The sequence below is a fragment of the Equus asinus genome, chromosome 1 (genome assembly GCF_041296235.1).
Source record: "Equus asinus isolate D_3611 breed Donkey chromosome 1, EquAss-T2T_v2, whole genome shotgun sequence".
Taxonomy (NCBI): Eukaryota; Metazoa; Chordata; class Mammalia; order Perissodactyla; family Equidae; genus Equus; species Equus asinus.
Window position 1 is genome coordinate 108403627 of NC_091790.1, and position 15524 is coordinate 108419150.

Consider the following 15524-nt stretch of genomic DNA (forward strand, 5'->3'; position numbering starts at 1 on the left):
TATGTCTGTGTTGTCCAATATGACAGCCACTAGCTACATTTGGCTACTGAGCACTTCAAATGTGGCTAGCAGAAACTGAGGAACTGAATTTTAAATTTTATTTAATTAATTTAAATTTCAATTTAAATAGTAATATGCAGTTAGTGACTAGTCATATGGGAACAGCACAGCTCTATAATTTCCTCCATGGTACTTCTATAGATCCGTAATTCTAAATTAGGGATTCAAGACTGAACCTGGACAATTTAATGTGATGTCACTTAAAGGAACGCGTTAGGTATGGATGAGAGATTTCTGGTAGTCGTTAGAGTTCACTGGGACCACTGCCACAACATAAAGATTTATCTATTAGTTTTCAGTTTGGGTTCTACAGGCATTTCCTAAAGGCTACTTGAAAATATGAAACATGGTACTATCTTCAGGACCTTACTAAAAATGTTTAAGAGGCTGGATTTCTGGTACATAAAAAGCAAAGAGGATTCCACAACCTAATAACATCTGGCTGGACATTATATAATGTCTCACTACAATGGTGGTTTTAAGAATGTTGGTCAGGAGCTTGTATTGAATAGGAGTTGGTCTAATGTTAAAAATGATTTATACTTAAATTTCTGACATGCACAGATTACTTAGGAAATTCAATAAATCTTAGACATCAACTCATCAGTTCCTTATTAAAAGATAGCATTTTTCTCATGAATTGTTAACGGCAAGAATGAGTCAGGTGGTCCTATGATTCTAACAAGAAGCTAGAGAACCACTTCTTCAGCCTAGCCAGAAGTTTCCTTTGATCACCACCGGTATGAAGCTATAACAAAATCACTGCAGGCAAATCCTGTTTTTCTGGCACTTACCGAGCCAAGTGAACTGTGCTTCTAATTTTGTTTTGTATTTCAGTGGATATTAATAAACCTAATCATTACTGTCTTATTGAATTCACTCCAATTAGGAGAGACTGTTATTGTCTAAGAGGCTTTTGGACTGCTTCCCAGTCCTTCCTCTATCTCTTACTTTATAAAAATTACAATATTCTGTTTTGGATGCCTTCTAACCTCCTTCTGGAAGTGCCTTTGTGACTAAGGGATTACATAAACTTATCTGACATTTGAATATGCTTGCTTTCTTTTGAACCATATTATTTTGGAAACAGCCTCTACAGGGAAGACATTATTAGACAAGGGGGCTTGAGGTGATACATTGAAGTCACTATTTCAATTTTCTCATCTGCAAAAATGAGTTGCTATCACTTGCCAGTGGCTTTATGGAAATGGTGAGATATTTCATGAGAACACTGGCCAGATTCAGTGAGAAACTAGGTTACGTCCCAGTCACTGGGACTTTTTGCAGCACGTGCATCACTTATTAATACAGAGAATTAACCCCAATTAATGTTACAGTGACATGTAGTAAGCCAAAATGTTTCTGTAAAATGACATATAAGCAGGCCAAAAATATGTGTTGTTTTCCAGGTGCCAAACTTACATTTACGGAGGTATCTGCAAAGTAGGAGAGCTGGTGAGACTAAGGCACTGTGTAAATGTATTGTACCACTATGATTTCTCCCCAAGATAACAGACACTACCAGCTAAGCTCTGCCAGGAAATGGAAGAGAAAATTTTTAGAGGCATTGGCATGACAGCTAAAGTTGGCTGTTGAGCAATAGCTATAAGGATTGCACCAGAGGAAAACATTTTTAACCTGAAAAATTTCTGTACATCTAGTATTGGTTTCTTTCCGGTTTATTTAGTTCTATTTTTGAGAGCTCAAGAGCATGATATTTTGGCGCTATTCGGTATGCAATCCTCACATGGACTATTCCTTTACCAGTGATCACTTACTGGACCATTAATCTACAGTAATGCTTCCAAGATACTTCCGTTCAGTAAGGAACATAACTTGCAGTTTTAATTATATTATAGTTATTTTTGTACCTGCCTACATTGTCAGGTACATGTAGGGAAGTTCTGTTTTATTCTTCACTTTAATCGTCACCCACTCTCTGTTAAGCTCACGTCCATCTGCTGATAAGGGTTGTTGCTTCTACTTCCTTTATACATCACCAATCTATCCACTCCAGGCCCTCTCTGTCACCGCTGGCCTCATCTCTAGTTTAGAGTATTACTGAAATGGATTCCTCAGTTTCCTGGCTACTCTAATTCATTGTCCACAGTACTGTCGAAGTGATTGCTTCTCTGCCTAAAAGTCCTCCAACAGTGCCCCCAAAATGTTGATACATAAACATGGCATATGAGGCCCTTTGTGATGGATCCTAGGCCTATTGCTCAAGGCTCATCACTACCTCCATCTCATTTTATGCTCCAGTCACACTGAGCTCCTTACAGGACTTCAAAAGTGTCATGCTCCTTCAGTTACATGCCTCTCAGTTTGTTAAAACATTCTTGCCCATCTCCCTTAGCCTCTCTGCCTCATTCATTCTCCCCCATTTCATCTGGCTCATTAATACTCATCCTTCAAAATGTCAATGAATTGTCCTTGATTCCTGTTTTTGGCTTCTACTTCATCTCGAGCTTACCTGTATGATAGCACGTATCTTGCTGAAGTGTAACTATGTCCCCACTAGACTGTGGATGGCTCAAGAAACAAAGCTATGTCTTGTCTCTCTGTTCTGAGCACCCAGCACTGTGTCTAGCACATGGCTGGTGCTTAAAACATGTTCCCTGAAGGAAGGACAGAACAGATAAATGAAAAGTCTAAGTTTTAAGCATCTGAAAAATTCACTTGTGAGGAACAAGTTCATTTCCTGAAGATATGATAAATGTCAGGCAAACAATGAGGTGTCACTTTTAGTCACCTGATGGGAATCTTGGTTGCAACAAAAACCAATAATATCTTTAATCAAAAGGCAAAATATTCAGGAGACCTGGAGAGTCACTAAGCAAACAGACCATTCTTGACATATTTTGATAAAAATATAATCATGTTACAAATATCTCATGCTAACTCAGAATTAAAAACAAAAAACAAACAATAAGTATCACAGAATCCACTTCAGTTAAAAAAAAAGTAAAACACTGATTCTAGGAATGGGGCAGGACATATGCAAGATAAGACTGGAGCACTGTGTAGTATCAGAAAATAAAGTACTCAAAAAAGAAGATAAAAGAAAAAGAATCCACAATGATGGGGATAGGTCAAAGGAACACAGGAGCCAACTGAAAGAGCTCCCGATGGCCAAAGCTGGGACAACTTAAAAATCAGGATGTACATTTTAGGCCTATTGCCGGTTCGATCCTGGGTGCAGACCTATGCACCACTTGTCAAGCCATGCTGTGGCAGGAGTCCTGCATATAAAGTAGAGGAAGATGCGCACAGATGCTAGCTCAGGGCCAGTCTTCCTCAGCAAAAAGAGGAGGATTGGCAGCAGATGTTAGCTCAGGGCTAATCTTCCTCAAAAAAACCCACAAAAACTATTTCTGTAAATGGCCAAATAGTAAATATTTTTAGCCTTCTGTGCCATGCAGACTCTGTCCAGTCTACTTAACTCTGTAGCCATAGGAAATATGTGAAAGAATAAGGGCGGCTTTGTTCCAACAAAATTTAACTTCTACAAGCAAGGCAGCAGGCTGGATTTGGCCCATGGGACACAGTTTGCTGATCTCTGTCCTAAAACAACCCTTGTAAGTTTTATCAGTTTCTCTTAGATTACAAAGTTATTCAAAAGAATTATAAAATAAAGTGTAAGAACACGAGAGGAGGATCCAAATTACACTGGAAACTTTAAGAAACCTCCTAAAAAGTTTCCCATTTTATCTCTATCAATTTCCCTCACAGAAAGAACAAAGGCTATATAGATAGAGGATGTTGTGATGAGATTTAGTTTTAGGAAGAAAAGGTTTTTCATCCTTTAACTCTCCAGCTCACTTTCCCAGCTGACTGCTCTCCATCCATTTCAAAAGTGACTGTGTCAGGAATCGAGAGTGGACAGTTTGGACGAGAACTGATACGTTCAATACTGGATAAGCTAATTTGAGACTCCAGTTGCATTTTAGCATGGAAACATCTCCAACAGGCAACCTCTAAAGTAAAAACTCAGCTTCTAAAGCAAAAACTAAGTCATCTCATTGGTGTCTATTACTTTTAAACACTGGGCAATTAAAATACCCTGGGCCTAATCAATACATTTCCAAAACACCCACAGAAAAGAACAGTGCTATTATTATACTTTGGTTTTATAAACAACCCCAGATTTAATTAGCAAATGAACAACTCAAACATGTAACGCTGTATGTTTTACCATAGCTCAGGCTTTGAGAGGTTTTTTATGTTATCTTTTTCAATTTAGAAGCTTGTAAAAGATTTTACTTAAAACTTTTTTCTTTTTTGAGGAAGATTAGCCCTGAGTCAACACCTGCTGTCAATCCTCCTCTTCTTGCTGAGGAAGACTGGCCCTGAGCTAACATGCATGCCCATCTTCCTCTACTTTATATGTGGGACACCCGTCACAGCATGGCTTGACAAGCGGTGCGTTGGTCCACATCCGGATCCAAACCAGTGAACCCTGGGCTGCTGAAGCGTAACATGTGAACTTAACTGCTGCGCCATTGGGCTGGCCCCAGATTTTACTTTAAATTTGGCTACCTTTTTATTATAATATATAAAAAAGGCATTTTTTTTTTTTAAAGATTGGCACCTGAGCTAACAACTGTTGCCAATCTTTTTTTGTTTTTTCTCCTTTATCTCCCCAAATCCCCCCCAGTACAGAGTTGTATATGTTAGTTGCAGGTCCTTCTAGTTGTGACATGTGGGACACCACCTTAACGTGGCCTGAGGAACGGTGCCATGTCCGAGCCCAGGATCCGAACCGTCGAAACCCTGGGCCGCTGCAGCGGAGGGCGCAAACTTAACCACTCAGCCATGGGGCCAGCCCCAAAAAAGGCAATATTATATGAATTTGGAAAGTAAGATATAGTGGTCCCCCCTTATCCGAGGGGGATATGTTTTAAGACCCCCAGTGGATACCTGAAACTGCAGATAGTACTGAACCCTCTATATACTATATTTTTTTCTGTACCTTCATACCTATGATAAAGTTTAATTTATAGATTAGGCACAGTAAGAGATTAACAATAACTAATAATAAGATAGAACAATTAGGGGCTGGCCCTGTGGCCGACTGGTTAAGTTCGCGCGTTCTGCTGCAGGCGGCCCAGTGTTTTGTTGGTCCCAACCCTGGGTGCGGACATGGCACTGCTCATCAAGCCACGCTGAGGCAGCGTCCCACATGCCACAACTAGAAGGACCCACAACAAAGAATATACAACTATGTACTGGGGGGCTTTGGGGAGAAAAAGGAAAAAAATAAAATCTTAAAAAAAAAAGATAGAACAATTATAACAATATACTGTAATAAAAGCTGGCATAGATCTGAGCAACTTCAGCGTATGATTTTTTTTCTTTCCTTACTAAGTCTAGGACTTTCACCTTTTCACTTAAAGGAAGCACTTTACAGCTTCTCTTTGGCATGTCCGAATCGCCAGCATCACTACTCTTGTGCTCTGGGGCCATTATTACGTAAAATAAGGGTTACATGAACACAAACACTGTGATACCACGACAGTGATCTGATAACCAGGAAGGCTACTAAGTGACTAATGGGGTGGGGGTCGGACAAAGGAAGGACTCAACTCCTGGGTGAGATGCAGCGGGATCGAACGAGCCTTCATCACACTACACAGAATGGTCTGTAATTTAAAATGTATGAATTGCTTATTTCTGGAATTCTCCGTTTAATATTTTCAGACTGTGGCTGACTGCGGGCTAACTGAACTGTGAAAAGTGAAACTGAGGATGAGGGGTACTACTGTAGTGTTAGAAAAATTATCCCTACATTTAAGGAAAATGTTTTAAATTAGTTTTGACTTTTTTTAGGTTGAAAGTTAAAGTTCCAACTTTTCTTTTTTGCTTTAGTCATTTCCTAGTTAACTTACAAAGTTTTCTGATAGAAATCATCATCATCATAATAATGCCTAGCAATTTATGAAGGTTTTTTTGTGTGTGTGTGTGAGTATTGGCCCTGAGCTAACATCTGTTGCCAATCCTCCTCTTTTTACTTGAGGAAAACTGTTGCTGAGTTAAGATGCATGCCAATCTTCCTTTATTTTAAATGTGGGATGCTGCCACAGCATGGCTTGGTGAGTGATGTGTAGGTCCGTGCCTGGGATCTGAAGCTGTGAACCCCAGGCCACTGAGGCAGAGCCCACGAACTTAACCACTACACCACATGGCCACACCCTTATTAAGTTTTCACACAGACCAAGCACTGGGCCACGTGCTTTATGCAGGCAACAACTCCATGAAGAACCACAGCTTAGTGTAAGTAACTTCCCCAAGGTCACACAGAGGCTAATAAGTAAAAGCCAGTCTCAAACCAAATCTGAGTAACTTCACACTCCATATTCCCAAAGACCAGTTAGATGCTTTCAGCATCCTGAAACAAACTGTGCAAGAAAATTCTTAAAAAAAGAGATTTAAACATTTGAGAGTTATTTTATGGTCTCTTTCTAATCTAATCTCGGTCCACAAACTATTTGGCAAAAGACTCTTTCCGGCTCTACATTTTCTTGCTAAAAATCTGCTGCTGCCTTTGTACTTACTTTAGAATAAATTTTGGACTTCCAAGCACGGGACTCACAGCCCCCAGTCCCGTCTCAGCTTTCTTGCTGGCCTCGTCACTCCCACTCTACCCCGCCCTGTATCATAAGCTTAGGCACAATGGCCTTCCATCCTCGGTTTCTGTGCGTTCCTGAAGCTGAAGGAAGACACTTACTGCCCATTTCCGCTTCTGAAATTCCTCTCATCCCCGAGACTCAGCTCAAATGATAGCTCCTCTATGAATTTTTCCCCAACTCTGCCACTAAGAATCAATCACTCTCCTTGTGCTACCATAACCCTTCGTATTATACCTTTATTTTGGCTTTTATCAACTCTCGCCTTACCTTTTGGCTTTCAGTGAATTTGTCTACCTTTCTCACCAGACATCCTTGAAGACTGGTATGACAATGTATTCGTCTTGGTATCCCTCACAGCATGCAGCACAATACTTTGTATACGGCAGGCACAACTAAAAGTTCCTAAATGGAACTGAGCAAAGACTCCAGGTTGCTAAGATCCCTTTAAGATGCAACCCTACAGGAACATGCGGCCATCTGCAGGATCCAAAATCCCAGAACTGATCCCATAAAAACTGCTGAGGAGTACTTGGTTTCTGAAAGCTGTAGGGACATTCTACGAAGCAGAAAAATACGCTACTGATCCAGCGTAGAGGTGAAAGGGGTGAACGTTTTCCAGAAAAGTGACGTTGTATGAAGACATACTGAAATGAAATACAAACTTTCAGAAGTGTTGAGTAAATAAAGTTTACCTCTGACAGTAACCTCTTGCCAACAATTAAGAAGGTGAAATAAGATGGGGAGGGAGGAAGTGAAAGAATATACTGCCAGGTTTCTTCCGGAGAAGAGATCAAGTTGTGGAAATCAGTGAGGTCGTCCAGAGAGAGAGGTGGGGGCACGCTGGGCAAGAGCATTTGCTTCCCAAGTTTCAGTCTCCTCCTAAATCCTAACTTCCTCCAACTCACATTAGCCATGTACTCTCATACACTCTGTTCCTTTTTGCAATTTTGAAACATCTTTCAAAGAGTAAAATTTTAGAACAAAATTTTATAATTACACATAGCATTTTGTACTATAAATACTTTCTAGATCATCAGTAGGTTCAACATTATTAATACACATTGAAAAGTAGATGTATCATCCGGAATCCAAGGAATCTTTACTAATTAAATGACTGAGAATTAAAGGACCAGAGACGAAAAGTTACCACGTAAAACCTCTGATGATTGCTCTTAGCCTAATTCTCAAATGTTGGTATGTGCCAGAGCTCTACGTCCAGGCTTCTTCCGTCTTACCCAATACACTCTTCCTTGACATTTCCGTCAGCTCCTTGATTTAACTATCAGATCCATACCTATGATGGTTTAGACTCTGTCTTGAGACTAACTTTCTTCCAAGCTTCAAACTCGTATTTCCAACTATTCTTTGGGCATTTTCACTAGGATATCTTGATGCCCCTCAAACTCAGCATATTTATAACAAAATTTATTATTTCTGCTTCCTCTTTCCCTAAATTAAAGAAAGCACCCGACTCCTCCTTTGGTCCCAATCTTAGTAAAAAGTGCTACCTACCTAGTCAACCAAATTAGAAACCTGGAGTCACCTTAAACATCTACTCTCCCTCATTCCCCCAATCTTACTGATTCTGCCTGCCTCCTAAAATCTCTCTCAAGATGAAATTTCATAACCCTGGGGACAGACAGAATATTCCACAAGTTTTCAGAAGGCAAAACAAAACAGGGTCACATACAAAAAGGATCTGGGACTGGAATGACTCTGGCCAGGTCAAAAGAAACAAGAGAAGCCAGAAGATAATGGAATATTGCATTCAAATTTCTGAGGTTAAACATTTTTCAACCAATGGTGAGGCTAAAATTATGATAATGATTTTCAGAAATAATCATTTTCAGAAAATAATGATTTTCAGAAATTCATGGCTTCAAATTATTTACTTTTCATGTACTCTTTCTCAAGAAGCTGTTGGATGATATGCTCCATCAAAAGGAGAGAGTAAGCAAAAAGTGGAAAACATGGAATCCAGGAAAGAGGGTATCAACACAGGAAAGAGGCAAATGCGTCCCCATAATGATGATGAATAAAGACATATAGTCACAATAGTGTGATATAATAAATATTATGATATACTTATATTGGAAGGATGGGGTGTGGGAAGTGTGTATGAAGAGTTGGGTGAGATACATGCACAGCTGCCAGTCCTAAGTCCTTCTCTTCCATATGAGAAAGTCAAAGATAATATCCCACACACTGAAAGATCAAGAAATAGCTATCTAAACATTGTATTTACAAACTGGAGGGGAATATCAGAAGACATAGCTAAATTAGTTGAATGTAGCTGCTTCTGAGAATAGGCCTCAGGGCACTGCTGTTTTTCATTACAAGCCTTGTAGTACTATTTGACTTTTAAAATCATGCATATTTAACACTTTGACCAAAATAAAAAAGAAACAAAAAATTCGGTACTCTTTAAGCATTATAGTGACTTCCTTGTGTTAAAATCCCATAAGCAAATGCTCTCAGAGCTGGAAAGAGCTCTAGAGATCTAGTCTCATTTTTTATTTTCCTGATATAATATTTACAACGAAAAGAACATGCTGATTTCCCTCCCCAAATCATTTCTCCTCCCCTGCAAAGTTTTAGAGTTTTAGAGTTGTTCAGCTTAGCTCCTGTACCTGACTTGGCAGTAAACACAAACCTGACACAAGCTGAAAAACTCGCTATAAAAGTACTTACTAGGAAGGCCTTTGGTGATCACTGTATCTAGGTAGGAAATAAGACAGCAGTGAAGAACACCAAAGCATCTAATTAATCATCCCCTTAATCACTTAAGAGCTCCATCAACTGACCTCTCAACTTTACAGCATTATCTCTGATTGCACCCTAGGGTGTCACATCCTCATCAACTTCTGATAGAGCAGTCTGCTATATGCCTTGCTCTTCCCACACCAGTAACGTCATTTCACTCATTTTCTGCCACTCTGTATGTCCATCACCATATTTAGAGAACTGTGCTTGATTACATGTTTATCATCTGGTGTATTCCTTTATTCAGTATCCATTTTGCACCCTGCACTCCCTGTTTGTTGGTAGACTAACTCAGGTCTCAGAAGAGGAGGAAATGAATTGCAGTCACTCTACACATATATGTTGGATTCACCCATCTGGACTAGAAGCTCTTCGGGAAAGAGGCTGTTTTCTCTTGCTTTAATGCCCCTCTGTAGAGATTATAAAAGCTTTCCTCAGGGTAGCATCAGTCATGCTTGCTGGTATTGTCAATGATATCATAAGGTGTTCTTGAATTTCTGTCGTAAGTTACTATCTTCCCTATAGCTATTCCTCGTGGTCACTGAATGACACAGTTTATTTTACACATACAGGTCATGGGAAGAGATAAGAAGCTCACAGGAAAGGAAACATCACAACTAACTGGGAACAAAAGAGGGAACCAAACAGGATAAAACACCACCATTACAGATTAGGACCAGGAAAGCAGCCCCACAGCAAGGAAGCCCCTTTTTCTGGTTTGACAATAACAATCAACAATAGCCTGTGAAGATTACATAAACTAATAAATGGTAATACATTCTTTATTTAGAAAAAAGACCTAAGAGCTAAAACCTTACTAAAAGGATGGGTCACATATTTTATTTGCTTTAAATAATTAAAATACTATTAATTACATAAAGTCTATTGCCACATCCATCAAATAAACTATACTATTCTTTTTTAATATGGACTTTCCTTCAGTTAAGGAAAGAAGAGAAGGAGCTGTCAAAGAAGTGAAAACTTCCAGATATGTAAACAGAGGAGGGAAAAACATGTTTTTTCTTTTTCAAATCATAAAAACTCACTAAGAAGAAATAAAGCAAAAAATACAATATGACCAGAACTACTAAATTTTTAAAAGCATTAACAATTTTAAAATAAGATGTTGGCTTTGCTATAACTGCAAGTTAAAGATAGTTGAGTTCATGCCCACAAGAACTTACAGCTGTAAAACATGCTTAGGTTGGACTTTGAGAACTGATTTTTAGACAGGGAGATGGCTCAAATAGTTCCTCTGTAAAGAACTGGAAACCCCACGGTTTTAAATTTGTACAAAAAGTGTATATTTTATTCTTATTTAAAACTCAAGAGGCAGGAGTTTAGGGTTACTGGTATATAAAATAGTAATTCCCATGTTATTTTTTCTCCTGTTTTGACCTTCAATTTCTCTTGAAAAGCACTTCAAACATTTTCACTCCCTGGTCCCTATGTTAGTTGACTTGCTTATTACTGGCATCAGAGGATGATGACATTTTTTTTTACTCTAACATCTTCAAGGGCAGTGAAGATGGTCTGTAAAAGGAAATGTTAGTTCTTTTCAAGGTAAGTCACAGTGATACGGCAGCATTTACCCAAGAAGAGAGTTGAATTATCAACTAGAAGGTTAAATAGTACTAGAAAGTTCTATTTCCAGGTCCAAATCTACGGTCTCTGTTATATGGAGCCCATAACAGAGGCCCACAGAATGGGTCTTTACACTCAGTTTCTGTTCTGTATGTACACACTTTGTTTAGGTAACATGTAAAATTTGCTTTATCCTTGATAGGTATGCTTGTTAAGGACAGTTTTAATTATGCTCCATGTTAAATGATCTGGCAATGAATAAATTATTTGAAAAGTTCTTTAAAAAACTGTTGATGAAAGAGAGAAAAAGGAAGGAAGGAAGAAAGAATAAAGGGAGGGTCAAGGAATTTGCCTCAATCACTTTCTTGTCCTTTCTTCTTTTTCCTTTCCCTTTATGCAAGAGAAATATACTACTACTCAACCTTTACTACAAGATTGGGAGCCCTGAAAACTCTTTTAATGTGGCATGTTACGGAATATCCCTGCTCCTACATGAATGAAGAGGAGACATTTCTACATGCAACTCAATCACTTTTAAAATCATATCTACTTTTACCACTGTCTGGATGCATGCAATGACTGAATGGTACATACTTCTTCTTGCTATAAGAATAAACATTGAGAAGGTATTTATTTCTAAGAATAAATACAAGTAGCTATCCTGGAAGAGTCCTTGGAAGCCAATCTCCTTGGACATCAGAAGGTTTTCTACCACATACAAGGTCTATTTTTATTATGAGAGCTTGTGAGCTTTGTAAATTCTTCAGAGCTTAAGTTCTCATTTTTCACGGCAGGGCCCTTTCCCAATTATTCCACACACTGGGATATCAGAGTTAGTATTGTTAAACAGGTCATTCAAATGACAGATCAGGTCCTCACACCTGACTAAGCTAGTGCTGGGCGTACATTAGGTGCTCTGGGACATGCACAATCCTTTGGATCACCAGGGTCACCTTACTGCACTGAAGCACAGGAAATTTACTAACTCTGGTAAAATCCAAGCTGGTAGTTAAAAATGGATGGAGAGCCTGGCACTCCGGATAGAATGTTCTTAAAACCTGCCTTCAGAATGTCACTTTTCCAATTTGGGGCTAACTAGCTTAAATAAACATTTGTATTTATGCTCTATTTCCACTAATATACTTTGGAGAAAATGTTTCAGTTAGATTAAAGAAACACCCAGGGTAAGATAATTCACATGGAAAAGACTCTATTTCACCTCTATTAAAAAATAAACCACATTGTTTTTCTACTCAATTTTCAAATATAAAAGAACTTTCTGAAACAATTATTAAGCACTGTCAGCCTTAACACTGTCCATTTTTAGAAATCAGTGGATATTTTTGAATGGTACTATGTACAAAGGATTGTCCTGCTGAATTCATCCAAATCTTGTACTATTAACTTACGGAATTTCTTAGTTCTTGCCTTAATGAATTTGACTGAGATAGGGCAAGAGAAATAGCCAAGGATATATCTCCTTTAGAAATGGAATGTCAATCTTCTCAAGGTCATTGATAATGTTATCTAAAACAGTAACTTTGGGTAAATAAAATGTGTTCATAAAATACTACACGCCTTGCAGGAACCAAACAGAACCAACTCAAACAGGTAAAATCTGCTTTTAGGGCAACACCGATTCACTTTGAAAGCAGCTCTGCAGTCTACACTTCAAACACAGAAGCTAGCATCTCTTGTTATCAGATTATAAACACAATGCCCATATTATCAGAGTTCATGTTCTCCAAATATCTGAATTGTCTGTTGAAGAAAGATTGTTTCTTTATTATTACTCTAAAATAATATTGAGTTAGAGTTACATTTCAGATGTTTCTGAAGTTAAAGTTCAAAACATCGTTGAGTTGGAATTTTTGAAAGGCAAACAAAGAAGAAACTAAGCCGCTCAGGGCAAAGAGAGATGGGGCGTACCATACAACCTATTCTTGTTTTTCTGTTATTTTTGTACCACCCTGCTTTCAAGATAAGAAAACGGATCCTTGGCAGATAGGAAAAAACAAAACAAGATTTTCAAACAACTTTTTTTTGCTAATTAAAGATATTTTGAAAATAGTCCCTTGCATTCTTCAGAAGGATTAGCAGCAATATTTTGTTTTGGGTAAAAAAAGAACAGTTTCTCTCCTAAAATGTCTAATGTAGAGGGTAGGTGGTTACTAAATTTATTTTCATACAAATGTTATAACTTGATCACGTTCCAAGTCTTCTGGAATTGCTGAAGAGCCAACAGGACCAACTATGACAAGATTTTGAATTTTGGGCTATATGATACCAACCACATAAAATACCATCTTATCTACAGCAGTAACATGCTTTAACTTACTGCCTCTAGATGATTTTCTTTTTTTCACTTTAAATAAGAAGCAGGAAAGTGACTAAAAAACTTTATATCACATGAAATATCCTATGGATTTTTGCCTTTTTACTTTTACAGAATTAGCTTTCATCTTCAGGCTTTCCATCTCAAATTCAAATACGTCTTGATGAAGTAAACTCTATCCAAACAATGTAAATAGATAATCAATACTAGCAAATTACAGCACAGAGAACTTCAGTATACCAAGGTCTATTTAAAAAAACCTAAACTTACAAATGGCATAGTAGGTCCTTGATTCAGTTATGGAACATTCTCCTATTTACCTCTAACATAGAGTAGTGGAAGAGATTTGAAACTGGAGTTGTAAGCACTGCTCATTTTCTTAAGTCTGACTGGCTGAGAGGTTCTCCAGGGCTGGACAACATCAATGAGTATCTGACTTGGACTCAGTTTCCTGGGATGACACTGGACTTGGAGTATCTACTCTTCTGTGCTACGTGGCTACAGGCAATAATAATTTGTTCTTTGCTTAAGAAGAAAATACTATCAGAACTATTTTTCAAAAAACAAAAAATGTAGAAGAAATAGCTGCCTTCAGGGAAACAGAGTTAGGATGCCCTACCACAGTCCTCATTACAGTGTGTTTTGGAGTGAGCCATTTACACTCTCAGCTGACATCCCGGATTGCCGCTTACTGCATTCCCAGCCATCTCTTTCAAGGAACAAAGGTTTCCTTATATCTGACAAGTGGGAAATATTAGGGCTTGACATATGCAACATATTTGCTTGTAACCAAAACTGTCCTCCTGCGATTACTTCTTTCAAAAAAGCAATGTACTATGATGGAAAAATATGATTCATTTTCCAAAAACATGTTTACCAGCAACTTTTCAGGAACACAGCTCTTTTGCTAAGGCAGGAACATCTGTATTTACAACACAGATCTGAAACACCTACATGTTTTTCTGTATAACAGAGCATGTTTCCTTTTGCTGAAACAATGTTTTATCTTCATATTTGAGCAGGAATTTATAAATAGGTCACTCTTGGTATTTTAGCCACAAGCACATTCAGCCATTAGCTTTGTTTTAGGAACACCAGTGAAGCGTCATGGCATAAACTATCACGCTCTGTCTCTTCTGCACGCGCACACAGTTACCATCTGAAGTCTTCTTCAGTTCAGTTTTCAGTTTTTCCTGGTCTTCTAGTAGTTTTTTATTTTCTGCTTCCAAAATGTGTTCCTCTTCCTTGCCATACCTTTTCAAGACCTATCGGAAAAGAGAGTTACAGAAAGAAGCAAGCTTAGATTGCATTAGCCAGAGATTCTTCGGAAATGGGCTGGATAATATACTTAAAATTATTCATCTTTATTTTATTCTTTGCCTTTTTCAGTATTTTATAATTTTCTACAATGTACTTTTGCTAACAAAAACTTGATAATTGGCAAACCACACAACAAAGATTTTTTATTTTACGGTTGAAATCTCTGAAATGAAAATAAGAGTTTCTGCTACTATGATTAACATTATATTTTCAAAAGTATTTAGGTAAATAAGCGAAGGTCTTTTCCTTGATTAAGTGTGTGATATAAACCTAAGGAAAGAAACAGTTCTAAGGATGGTATCAACTGAAAACCATTATGTTCCAGTTGCAGAGCTGTGTACTTAGACTCTTTTTATACAGATGAATTTGTAAGAGAAGAAGATAACACTGTCAGGGTGAAGACGGGGAAGGGAAAACGACAGGGTCATCTCTATGCTTGCAAAATTCTACCTAATTTTCATTGAATAGTCTCCAAATTACTTTTATTCAGTTAATCTTTTACAGTGCTCTTCATATTTTAAAATCTATTCCGGATTTTAAAATGTTTATGTTTGTAGCTTATCTTTTCTAGGCAAGAAAAATTAAAACCTGAATAGTAAAATACTTGACTAAAGCAAAAATAGCATAGAGTAAAAATTTCACAATCTGTATGTCTGGATAGAAACTATCACTGTTCATAGATTAAGAAGCTAACTTTTCTTGAAGAAATTTTAAGGAATTTAAGTTACCAAGAAAAGCAAGTTGGATTAATGTTTGAAAAGTAAAATATGTACACACTGGTATTTGACTAAGTCAAGTAGAAGCAAGTTGATAATGACAGCTTCCAAAGTCAG

General features: G+C 37.8%; 1 protein-coding gene and 1 non-coding gene across 2 annotated transcripts in view; both read right to left on the reverse strand.

Annotated features, from left to right (window-relative positions):
* Window positions 1–15524, reverse strand: part of LOC106825217 (B cell receptor associated protein 29) — a 38425-nt gene that overhangs the window by 6925 nt on the left and 15976 nt on the right. The window contains exon 6 of the mRNA XM_044770060.2: window positions 14528–14636. Coding sequence (XP_044625995.1) covers window positions 14528–14636 — 109 coding nt within the window. The remainder of the gene's footprint in view (window positions 1–14527; window positions 14637–15524) is intronic.
* LOC123288410 (small nucleolar RNA U109) lies at window positions 11429–11559 on the reverse strand. The gene has a single exon (XR_006532095.1). It is a non-coding gene; the product is annotated as a small nucleolar RNA U109 (small nucleolar RNA).